Genomic DNA, 12,597 nt, shown 5'->3' with positions numbered 1-12,597 from the left:
GGTCCTGCAAAGATGCAAAGGTATAGGAAATCAAGGAGGCTTATAAAACAATTTAGAAAGATTTTAATACAGATTAATATTCATATTTTTTAAATGAAGGTTTAAAGGAGTGTAGTGGAGCCAATTCGGGCTTTCAAGTCATGCCTTACCTTTGGGTGAGAAAAATCCCAGGCTTGGTTTCTTTGGGTGTTGGTTTTCTACTGCAGTACAACAATCTACTGAAAACTTAACAGCGTAAACAACACCCATTTATCATCTCACAGTTTCTGGAGGTCTGAAGTCCAGCCACAGCATAGCTGGACTCTTTGCTTAGGTCTTGCCAGGCTGAAATCAAGGGGCAGCTGGGCTGGGACCACATCTGGGGTCTTCCAGGCTTACTGTTGGCATTCAGTTCCTTGTAGTTGTAGGACTGAGGTTCCCACTTACTTGCTGGCTGTTAACTGAGGGCCATTCTCAGCTCTTAGAGGCTGCCTATTGGCCCTGTCACATGGACTTCTCTCCAACATGGCAGTTTGCTCCCTCATGGCCAGCAGGAGAGTTTCTCTGATGCTTCACCTTCTTTTACAGGGCTCACCTGATCAGGTCAGGTCCACCAAGAATCATCTCCTTTTTGATTAACTCATAGTCAACTGATTATTAGCCTAATCGCAGGAATGCTATCCCAGCATAGTCACTTGTCCCCTCTACACTCAGGAGAGGGGGTTATACAGAGCATGTACACCAGCGGGTAGGAATCTTGGGGGCCTTCTTAGAATTCTGCCTACCACAGCCAAGGTAAGGGAAAAATCCCTGACCTGCCTGCGGGGTTGTCATGACGATTGTGTGAACTAGAGCATGTGAAGCCTCTGCCATGTGGAAGCACGTGATAATGCTGCTTTCCTTATCTCTCTGTTCCCACCTTTTGTATGGCACATGCACAGTGCATGTCTGTCCGATGGAATGGGTTCACATTGCCTTAATCAGAGAGATGTGAGGCCTCCAAAGAATTCCCACAGAGCCCTGGACCATCAGCCTCACCTTCACTGACTTTTGCTTTTCTTGACAGGTGGGCATGAAGACTTTGCAAAAATGATCGATGAAGCCGAGCCTCTGGGCTACCCAGTCGTGGTGAAGAGCACGCGCGGACACCGGGGTCAGTGCCGCTCTTCCCGGGCTTCTGTTTGGGCCTCCTCTCTGCTCGGAGGAGACGGAGCTCCCCCTTGCGGAGCTTGTGGTGTAGTCCTTACTTCTGTCCCCTCCTCGCTGTCCCCACTGTCCTTGCTTTGTCCAGACCCTTCCCAGCCCTTCCCTGGACTCTGGCAGCAGACTCCTGACTTGATTCTGACTGGTTTCCCTAACTTCACTGCCAGTGCATCCTCTAATCGTTGCGGGGAGCAATTTCTCTGAAACAAAGATCTCTTCTTGTCACTCCCTTGCTGAAAAACCCTCCCAAGAACTGGTGTTGCCTATTAGATACAGTTTATATTCCTCACCGTGGCACTGAAGGCCCTGGATGAACGGCATCCATCTTCCTTTGCAGCCTTCTCTAGCCACGTGAACCCTCCGTAATCCATTCCAGACTAGACCATGTATTCTGCTGTCTTTAAACCTCTGCTCTCTTCCCTTTGCTGGGAACGCCATCTTCCTATGCCCTCTAGTGAACTGCTGCTCGGGCTTTAAGGCCAGCTCCACGTCGTTTCTTCTCTGTCCACATCCCTGGTCTCCTTCCCTCTCTTCCAGACAAAATTAATTGCCCTTCCCGTTGTTTCCGAAGCACTTCATCCATGCCGCTAGCATAGTACTACGGCTTATGACAGTTATAGATTTATGTGCCTTTTCCCCTTTTTGACTGTGAGCTGCTCAGGGGGTGGGAACCAGGTCCTACCCATCTCTGTCTCCAAGACCCACTACAGTGCTCAAGACATAGTAGTTGAAGAGGACGTGTGCAGCAGAAAGCCATCCCCCTCCCTTGTGGTATGTGAGCAAGTACCTCCTGATGATACCCAGATGGCATCCTTAACTGCTCAGGGCATCTGGAATGAGAGGAGGTACCCTAATGGACATGGAATGAGCAGTTCCCATGAACTTGACACACTCACTGTTCTCGATCTCCAATGTGTGGAGAGTAGAGAAGTAGCACTTCAGGGCGATGGCTTCTGTAGCAGGTCAACGCCTGTTTGAGCCAAACGGAGGGAGGGGCCCACTCTGCCCTGAGGCAGGGAAGGCTTGGGTGGATGAAAAGGAGACTTAAGTTGGAATGTGGAGTTTGAACTGGGTGAGCAACATACAGAAACAGGTGTGGGCAAGGCAACCTGGGAAAGGAAAGGGGTCCTGCTAAGAAGTGAGAGAAATGAATTTGGGTGGTGAGGTGGGGCTCTGAATACGATTCACCTGTACTACAGTGCAAAAATGCCATGTCTCAACTAGTTTTTTATTGTGGTAAAATATACATAAAATAAAATTCAACTAATATTTATTGAGTGCCCACAAAGTGCCAAGGGCACAGAAAGGAACAGAACAAAAATTCCTGCCCTCCAAGAGCTCACATTGTAGAAGGGAAAGACAGACAATAAACAAATTAAATAGAAGGCATAGTATTTTTAGATGTTTTTAAAATTGAGATATAATTCAGAAAATAAAAAATGTACCATTTTAAATTATCTAATTCAGAGGATTTTAGTATCTTCACTCTTCTGTACAACCATTACACTATCTCATTCCATAACATTTCCATCACCCCAAAAAGAAACCCTGTACTTGTTAAAGGTCAGTCCCAGTGGCCCCTCCCCTAGTCCCTGGCAACCACTAATCTATTTTCTGTTTCTATGGCTTTGCCTCTTTTGGACATTTCATATCAATGGAACCATACAATATGTGGCCTTTTGTGTGGGTTTCTCTGACTTAGCATAATGTTTGCAAGGATCATCATGTTGTAGCATGGATCAGTTTTTTATCCCTTTTTATGACTCAATAATATTCTATTGTATGGATATGCCACATTTTGTTTATCTGTTCATCTGTTGATGGACATTTGGGTTGCTTTACTTTGTGGCTGTTATAAGTAATGCTGCTATGAACATTCATGTACAAGTTTTTGTGTGAACATATGTTTTCATTTCTTTTGGGTATACACCTAAGAGTAGAATTGCAGGGTCATATGGTAACTCTGTGTTTAACTTTAGGGAAACTGCCAAACTGTTTTCCACAACAGTTATGCCATTTACCTTCCCACCAGCAATGTATGAAGTTCCAATTTCTTCACATACTAAACAAAACTTTTATATTGGGTATATTAATTTGCCTCGACAAATTATGCAAATGGTCATCATACCTCCACCATAAAAACAAGCCACAAGCCAAAATGCATGTTTTCCAAGCATTAGTAATGTATGGGCCCACTTTATATATTTATTTTTAAAGTCTTTTTCAAACTTGAGGTATAATTGACATGCAAACATTATATTAGCTTCGGGTGTACAACATAGTGATTCGATATTTGTCTATATTGCGAAATGATCACAATAAGTCTAGTTAACTCTGTCACCATACATAGTTACAGAATTTTTTTCTCTTATTATGGAAACTTTTAAGATTTACTTTCTTAGCAACTTTTAAATGTGTAATTTGTTTTTATTATAGCCATCCTACTGGCTGTAATGTGGTATCTTATTATGGTTTTGATTTGTATTTCCCTAATGACTAATGTTGAACATCTTTTTATATTATTGGCCATTTGTATATCTTCTTTGAAGGAATGACTATTCAAATCCTTTGCCCATGTTTCAGCTGGCTTATTGGTCTTTTATTGACTTTTTTACAGCTCTTTATATATTGTGGCTACTACTGTCTTATCAGATACGTAATTTGAGAATGATTTTTTCCCACTCTGTAGCTTGTCTTTTCACTTTTTTGATAGTATCCTTTGATACACAAAAGGTTTTGATTTTAATGAAGTTCAATTTATCTATTTTTTTCCTTTGGTTACTTGTATTTCTGATGTCATTTTGTGCTTGCCTAATCCAAGGTCACACAGATTTACACCTATCTCTCCTCCTAAGAGTTTTACAGTTTTAGCCCTTACATTTGGGTCTTTGAGCCATTTTGAATTAATTTTTGTATATGGTGTGATGAAGGTCCAACTTCATTCTTTTGCCTGTGGCTATCCAGTTTTCCCAGTATTATTTGTTGAAGAGACTGTTGGTTCCCCATTGAATGCTCTTGGAACTCTTGCCAAAAATGAAAAATTGACCATCTGTATGAGAGTTTATTCTGGGCTTTCAGTTCTATTCCATTGATCTATATGTCTATCCTTAAGCCAGGCCACACTATCTTGTTACTGTAACTTGGTAGAAAGTTTTGAAATTGGGAAATACAAGTCCTCCAACTTTGTCCTTTTTCAAGATTGCATTGGCTATTTGGGGTCCCTTGCATTTACATATGAATTTTAGGATCATCATATTGATTTCTGCAAAACAGGAAGTTGGAATTTTGGTGGGGATTGCACTGAGTTTGTAGATCAATTTGAGGAGTATTGCCATCTTAACAATGTTAATCTTCCAATTTCTGAACATGGAATGTCTTTCCATTTATTTCAATCTTTAATTTCTTTCAAATATTTTGTAGTTTTCAGTGTATAAGTCTTGAGCTTCTTTGGTTAAATGTATTCCTAAGTTTTTTTAATTCCTTTTGATACTATCATAAATGGAATTGTGATCTTAATTTTATTTTCAGATTGGTCGTTGCTAGTGTAGCACACACGTCTTAGGGAAAATGGATAGGGAGTAAACAAAGTCACAGCAGTTGTTAGGCTCTAGTATATGGAAATAAAGCTAAAGAAGGCAGTGGACTCATGAAGGCTATGCCTTTGAGAAAGTTACTAATCTTGTGGACCTTTATTTTCTTCTTCTGTAAAACAAAAATAACTATCCTTGTCCTAATGGCTTCATAGAGCTAGTCTGAAGTGAAGTGTAAAAGAAATAATTAAAAAAAAATAAAGTGTTTGGCACACAGTAGATGATTAACTAATCTTAATGCCCCTCCCCCGCCCAGTTTTTTTCCTCCTTTAAAACTGTAGCTCCTTTATTAACTGCAGGCTAAGCCCCATATTAGAACCTCTGTGCCGGGAACTAAGGAACAAAGTCCATATTTTTAGCCCCCATCTCTGCTGAAAATCCTACCTAATGTCCAGAGAATCCCCAGTGCCTATCATTGAATCCCAGCCATCTGCTGCCAGATGCCAGATCTGGTGCCAGATGTCCAATGATTGAGACATGTTTTGGGGGTTACTTTTTGGTCTTATATGCCACTAGGGGCTGATACCCATCCCTCTTTTTATTAAGACTTCAGAAATGTCCCACTCTTTTTAAGGTGGTGACACATATCTTAGGAAAACCATCTCTTTTCTCCATGTTCGCTAACAAGAAGGATCTGGGTATGATATGCTTATGTCAGGTTTACAGAGCAAACCTGTCAGGGCCCCCTGCTCATATCTGTTAGCTAATATGCAGTTGGAAAAGCAGATGCCAAGTAATTGCAAAAGCATAAGTGATTCAAGCAGAAAATACAGAATTTGGAGTCAAGAAGGAACGCTTTTCCCAGAGATCAATAGAAGTATGGATCATTCCATTCAGAATTAAATGGGTATAGCCAAATAATACGTTTTTTATATTTAAAAGGAGGAAGCACGTCTGGCAGTGGCTCCCTCTTTGAACTCCCGTAGTATTTTGCACAGAGCTCTCCTGATGCTATATCAGGCTGTGTCATTATCTTTTGTGGGTCTCTCTCCATCTTGACTGGGAATTCCTCTAAAGTATGTTCAATTAGTTATATACTGTAAGCATTGATTGACACTTGCTTTGTGCATCGAGCCTAGTGTGAGGTGTGATGATTTAGAAAAAAAAGTGAGTGAGACATGGACTCTACCAAATCAGCATCTTGGGGTGATAGGAGGTGCTGACTGTTTCTGGAACCGAATTGACTAGATCCCTAGGAATTTATTTTGGCCTCTTCCGGGTGTTTCTGGAATACATTTTGATTTCATTTTGAAAAAAGAGTTGGGAAAGGAGAGGGACCTGAGTAAAACCCAGAAAAAAATGAGGTTCGACAGCCATTTGATAAGACATAAGAGTCGAGTCAGAGAAATTGAAGGGGCCACAGTGAGGCGAGTTGGGAAAGAATGGATAACTCTGGACCTGGAGGTGGGATGGCAAGGACGGTGCTCAGAGGCTTCTCTAACTACTTCTCTTGCTCTTTGTCTTTCTTCTTAAAGGAAAAGCTGTTTTTCTCGCAAGAGATAAACACCACCTCTCAGACATCTGCCATGTGATCCGCCACGATGTGCCCTACCTGTTCCAGAAGTACGTGAAGGAATCCCATGGAAAGGATATCCGGGTGGTGGTAGTAGGTGGCCAGGTGATAGGCTCTATGCTTCGCTGCTCCACAGACGGACGGATGCAGAGCAACTGCTCTCTCGGTGAGGCACGAAAGCTCAGTCGGACTGTTGGTGAGGGGAGGCCACCAGGGTTTTTCATTAGGATGTTTACACCCAGCCAGTGAATGTGTCTCGATCCCTCCTATCTGGTCAGACCGTCTGCAAGGTGCCAGGATCACAGAGAGAAATTAGAAACAAGCCCTTTCCCTTAGCAGCAAGCAGTCCAGGAGGGGGACAGGTGGGTGTAAGTGCCATGACGGAGGTCAGGCCAGGGATGTCAGGACACTGAGATTTGAAGCCTGTCCTGTAGGTGTTAGGACGTGGCAGTTAGCTTTAAACAAGGGAGTGACATGAGGATTGGTGTTTGAGAAAAACTGACATCTGGGAAGAGGATGGATTGAAGGCATGAGAGGGAGGCAGGGAGTTGAGTTTGGAAGCTGTGGCAATAGTTCAGGCAAGAAGTAAGGAGAGTCTAAACTAAGGCAATGGGGAACTCCCTGGCAATCCAGTGGTTAAGACTCTGCGCTTTCACTGCTGAGGACTCAGGTTCGATTCCTGGCCCAGGAACTCCAGCAAGCCATGTGGTGCAGCCAAAAATAATAATTAAAAAAAAAAAAAAAGAAACTGAGAAGTAAGGCTATGGCTGGAGACATAGCATATTCTGCTTTTCCATTGTAATTGAAGATTGTGTTTCTTTTTTCTTCTGAAAATTGTGTTTTTCTCATATGTTTGACGTTATTAGAAAGCTGCAGTTTATGTCTGGGTCAAATGCATAACCTCATCCCATTAACCTATTGATAAAGCTTGTTTTCAGTTTTGGTGCATGGAGATGGTCCCGGGGGCATGGGAATGTTCATCTTCATTACTGAAATCTATTGTCAGCCTCATGAGTGGAATTTGTATGTTGGTAATGTGGAAAAGTACCCAGTTGTTATTTCCTAAATTGCCAGATGAGTATACCAAGTCTGGTGACTAATGAAGAGGCTGAAACACCAATCTGGTCCTTCTTCCTGAGTGTGATTGAGCAGCCTCCCCAAGTGGACTCCAGGGTAGAGGCTGACAGTGTAGCGATTAATGAGAATCCTTGCCCTAGGGCAGCTTATGGTCCAGTAAAGGAGAAGACGCATAAACAGATCATTGTAAGGTACTGTGACTAAAGTGCTGTGATAGAAGCAAATGCTAGGCTCAGGTTGACACAGTGCTAAGTACCTAATATATTATCTCATTTAATTTTCATGACAATCCCATGTCTTGCCACAGTATCGAACCTTATGTATTATCAGTTTGTCTTTTTCAGTCAGCTCACAAAATCCATTTTTTGGGGACTTCCCTGGTGGTCCAGTGGTTAGGACTCTGCACTTCCACTGCTGGGGCCCTAGGTTCAATCCCTGGTCAGGGAACTAAGATCCCACAAGCCATACGGCCAAAAGAAAAGACAAACAAAAAAATCCATTCTTTAACTAGAAACTACACTGTTTTGTAATTTATCCATATTCCTTTTTTTGATGAGCTGTTTTAAAGCTGTTCAATAGCCTTTTCCTCACACCATGTAATAGATGGTGGAGGGGCAGAGTTAAGGTAAAGCCATTAGTTCCTGAGAATACAAGTGTTAAGTCTTTGCAAAGAGACTAAAGGAAGACAATTAAATCTGAGGTCTTAGTTTTTTCTTTTTTTTTTTTTTTTTTGTGGTACGCGGGCCTCTCACTGTTGTGGCCTCTCCCGTTGCGGAGCACAGGTTCCGGATGCGCAGGCTCAGCGGCCGTGGCTCACTGGCCCAGCCGCTTCGTGGCATGTGAGACCTTCCCAGACCGGGGCACGAACCCGTGTCCCCTGCATCGGCAGGCGGACTCTCAACCACTGTGCCACCAGGGAAGCCCAGGTCTTAGCTTTTTAACAAGTAAGGGCAATCAGACTCTCTCTGACCTCGGTATGAGATTTTTGTCTCACAGGCCTCTCTCTTCTTAGAAAATAATGATTTTGTTTCTTCTAATTTCTAAAAGGAATTCATTCTCAATGTAGAAAATACAGCAAAGTCAAATGAAAAACGATATTTATCATTAATCCCACCATCTAGAGACAACCAACGTTAACATTTTGGTGTCATTTCTGACGATTTTTTTTTGCATAATTATGGTCCTACTGTACAGCCTTTAATCCTTTTAAGTATTTTCCCATGTGATCACAAACTCTGTCATTTTTAGTAATGGTTGTAAACTATGCTGCTTTCCTCTACTGTGAGCTATTTAGATTATAATTTTCATTTACTCATCAACAAATATCGAGTGCCTACTATATACCAGTATTTTGACTTTCCAGTATTTTAAATGACTGTCCTCAGCATCTTTGTGCATAAAGCTTTTTTTTCCCAATATATAAGATTATTTCCTTCATGGTGGGATGACTGGGTCAGAGGATATAAACATTTTTAAAACTCTAGGAAAGAAACAATCACATTACTTTCTCAAAGGGTGTCCTGATTTCCATCCAGACCTTTTGTTGGTAATAAAAATGCCCATCTTGCTGCCCTTCCCCGACAACCCTCACCTCTCTTCCTTGAAAGGTCATTTGACTCGTTAGTCCAGTCGGTGCCTGGTGTTGTTGCCAAAATTCGGCCTCTGTACCCTGGGGCCAGATTGAATCTCAGAGACAGAGTTTTGGTGAAGTATCATAGAAAGGAATAGCTTTATTGCTTTGCCAGGCAAAGGGGGCCACAGTGGGCTAATGCCCACAGGACTGTGTGTCCTGCCCTGGAGGGGGTAGTGAGGAGTCTTATAGTGTTCAAGGAGCAGGGCGTGGTCAGCTCGTGGTCATTCTTCTGATTGGCTGGTGGTGAGGTAATGGGCTCTCAGCATCATCAACCTTCTGGTTCCAACCAGTCTGGGGTCTCCGTGCTTGTGGGCAGCATACAGTTAACTTCTTCCACCTGCTGGGGGTTTCAGTATCTGCAAAACAGCTCACAGGACGTGGCTCAGAATATTATCTGCAGTCCTTGAGGAAGAACTAAAGGTCCTTGACTTTGTTTAATGGCTAAAGTATTATTATCTTATCTTGCTTGACTGTTTTCCTTTCTTTCTGCATTTTCTCACTTCTCTGATTAAATTTATTCTTTGACTAAAGTTTTTCTACGACAAAGGGCAGGCAGAGGATGTGGGTAGGGGTCTCTTCTGGGAAGGCCTTATACGGTCCTGCTCGGTTACAGTGTCACCATTACATCACTGCACTTTCCCCACAGGTGGCGTGGGCGTCATGTGCCCACTGACAGAACAAGGCAAGCAGCTGGCTATCCAGGTGTCCAACATCCTGGGCATGGACTTCTGTGGCATCGATCTCCTCATCATGGACGATGGTTCCTTTATGGTGTGTGAAGCAAACGCCAACGTGGGTTTCCTAGCCTTCGACCAGGCCTGCAACCTAGATGTGGGCGGGATCATTGCAGACTACACCTTGTCCTTGCTGCCCAACAGGCAGACCGGGAAGATGGCTGTCCTCCCAGGACTGTCTAGTCCCAGGGAGAAGAAAGAGCCAGACAGCTGTGCTTCAGCTCAGGGAGTCACAGAGAGCGTCTACGCCATCAACAGCGGGTCTACCTCTAGCGAGAGCGAGCCTGAACTGGGAGAGATCCGGGGGTCCTCAGCAAGCACAGCGGGGGCCCCGGCCCCCATGCTGCCCGACCCTGGCTACAACATTAACACCAGGATTGCTTCAGAATTAAAACTTAAGTGAATTCCTGCTTTTTGGCAGCGTTGAAACCAAATCCTACTGCTTCCCTAGTAGTTTTGAGCGAATAAAATCTGGACTAGTGTGATTTCATTTGCACAGAAACTGGAAATCCCATCTGGACACTCGGCATTCTTTCTAACGATGATTTAAGCAAATGGCCTAGCTTTGTGGGTTTTATAAACACTAATATAAAAACCCTCACCAAGAACAACATCCCGACTGATGGATTTGAGACGGATGTCTGCTGCAAGCAGTTGGATGTTACGGCTGACTCTGTGCTGTGCTTCTGGCTTTTAGCAGTGGAGCCCATTAACTCAGAATGGCTCCTGGAAATACTGTACAAAAGAGCAACCACCGGACAGAGGCACGTGCAGAAGAGGTGGAATGTGACTGCAGTTGTGTGCTCTTCATTAAGTGTGTGTGTGTGTGTGTGTGTGTGAGTGAGTGAGTGAGTGAGAGAGAGAGAGAGAGAGATACTCGGAGTATCCACAGTCCCAGTGCTATTAGAGAATCAGTCTCTGCTCCCCATCCATCACCATCTTGACCATATTTCTCTGACACTCAGGATATGGTGTTTTAAAGGGAGCTTCCTCCTTAGCATCTTCAGTGAAGCACTTTGTAGAAAGTGAAATTGAGCGTCCTTTGACTTCACTCGTTGGCAAACATCCTGCTCTGTAACTGGGGCTTTCTACAGATTGCTTTGCCACTCCAAATATATAGATCCTGCTTCAACTAACGCCAGCCCCAGCAGTCTCTTGCACCTTTGCTGCCTTTGGCCTCAGCTGGAAATGCCCTTCAATGACCTAGTGGCCACACACTTTCTTAAGCATGCACTAGAACACCATGGACTTCTTTTCAATAGACTGTTCACTTGACATTAGAAGCGAGTGGGTTTTTAATCCTAGAAAGCTACTGGAAGATAATCATTTCCCCCCACTCTTCTACTGAAACTTTATGTACTTAGCTGTAGGAGATTTTCTTGTATGAGTCGGTGTGAGCCTGTTGGGTAGCTAGAGCCATTGGAAACACTCCAATCCCCTTGACATACTAGTCTTACCCAGGTTCCAGAGACCTGTCCTTACCCACTTTTCCACACTGGGGAGACTCAGGTATCAGGAATAACTCATTGCACATTGGGTGGGGGGGATGGGGGTGGGGGGAGTGGATAATATAGACATGACACCAAGTGCTTTTCATTTTAACTCTTCCAGCAGTAGATGATGACACTGCCCTTGGGAGAAGTCATGGACATGGAGTGTTTCATTTCTGCTTCTGTGAAGTATGACAAAAATGAGCAAGGCTACCTTTTTAACCAAATACACTAGAACATACGCACTCAAGAGTCACCATGATTGTGCTTATTTCCCTGGGAGACCTTACTCTTGAGCTGTGATGTTGCATGTACCAAGAACACTAGACTTCCTCTTTGGAGTTACCTTTGAAGCCATGCAAGAAAAGAGGCCTCATAACCTTGTAGTCAGACCTCGTTTTTTTACACCACCCTTCCCCAGAGTTCATCCCGAGCTCCATCACCCATTTTATTGATCAGACTTATCTTCTAATGCTCTTTGGCTGTTAAAAAATCTCATTCCTCAAAAGAATAAATCTACCCTTAAAGGACAAAGACTTACCAATGTTAAGGATGCTTACAAGTGGACAGTTTCCAAGGAAGGTTCTAGAAATGTTATGAGTAAGGTCAGCTTCCCTGGACTAAACATACATCTTCCCAACGTGACCAGTTTGAAGGCAACAACACCCATTTGGGTGTACGAATTCCTGTACTTATTCTGCTGTAAATGTAAAATGTGTATAAAGTCAAACTATTACATTTTTTCCACAACACATTTAAATAGAAATTGGCTTGAAAATACTGTGGCTAAAATCAGATCTCACCAAGTAACTGAAACTGAAAAATGTTTAGCACCATGCAATGGAGATGTTGCACTACACAGTAGTAGTTTAAATAGTCAACATAGGGTGCATGCCACTGAACTGTAATTCCAGTCATGTGTCTGTACAGTTGAAAAATGATAATCCTTCACCTTTATATAGGTTAAGACATGTACCTTATCTTTACCACTCAGGGTAGGTTTAGAAGGATGGTCCTAGGTCTGTTCTCGTTGGATTTGGCCAGATGTTTTCTACGTAAACCTCTGAACCAAGTGATGACTTTCTGGAAGCTGCATTCACTCCTTCCCACAGTTTAGTGTAAGCCCAGTCTCTCCACTTTACCTAAATAGATGCTAGTGAGCCCCATCCTGAGCACAGCAGCTAGAGGGTGCTTCCAGACTTGTCAAAGGGGGCCCATTTTCCAGCTGCCAGTGACATCTGTCGTTATTGGCATCATTGCTTGGAACCCTGTCTAGAGAGCTGGGGCACAGCTGGATCATAGCCTCCCTCCAGGATTTCCCATACTGGCTGTGGACCCTGTGAGCCTCAGCCAGGTGGCTGGGCCACACTCGTCACAG

The 12,597-nt window shown here is 43.4% G+C and overlaps 1 protein-coding gene across 1 annotated transcript in view; it reads left to right on the top strand.

Moving 5' to 3' along the window:
* The window catches only part of RIMKLA (ribosomal modification protein rimK like family member A), a gene marked incomplete at both ends in the record, with an annotated part of 28,273 nt that extends 18,141 nt beyond the window's left edge, over nucleotides 1-10,132 (top strand). The window contains 3 exons of the mRNA XM_081224602.1: nucleotides 1,046-1,132; nucleotides 6,248-6,451; nucleotides 9,642-10,132. Coding sequence (XP_081080728.1) covers nucleotides 1,046-1,132; nucleotides 6,248-6,451; nucleotides 9,642-10,132 — 782 coding nt within the window. The remainder of the gene's footprint in view (nucleotides 1-1,045; nucleotides 1,133-6,247; nucleotides 6,452-9,641) is intronic.
* Nucleotides 10,133-12,597: the final 2,465 nt, after the last annotated feature.

Source organism: Mesoplodon bidens, assembly GCF_964165515.1.
Source record: "Mesoplodon bidens genome assembly, chromosome: 2".
NCBI classification, from domain to species: Eukaryota; Metazoa; Chordata; class Mammalia; order Artiodactyla; family Ziphiidae; genus Mesoplodon; species Mesoplodon bidens.
This window is presented reverse-complemented; position numbering and strand designations above follow the sequence as displayed.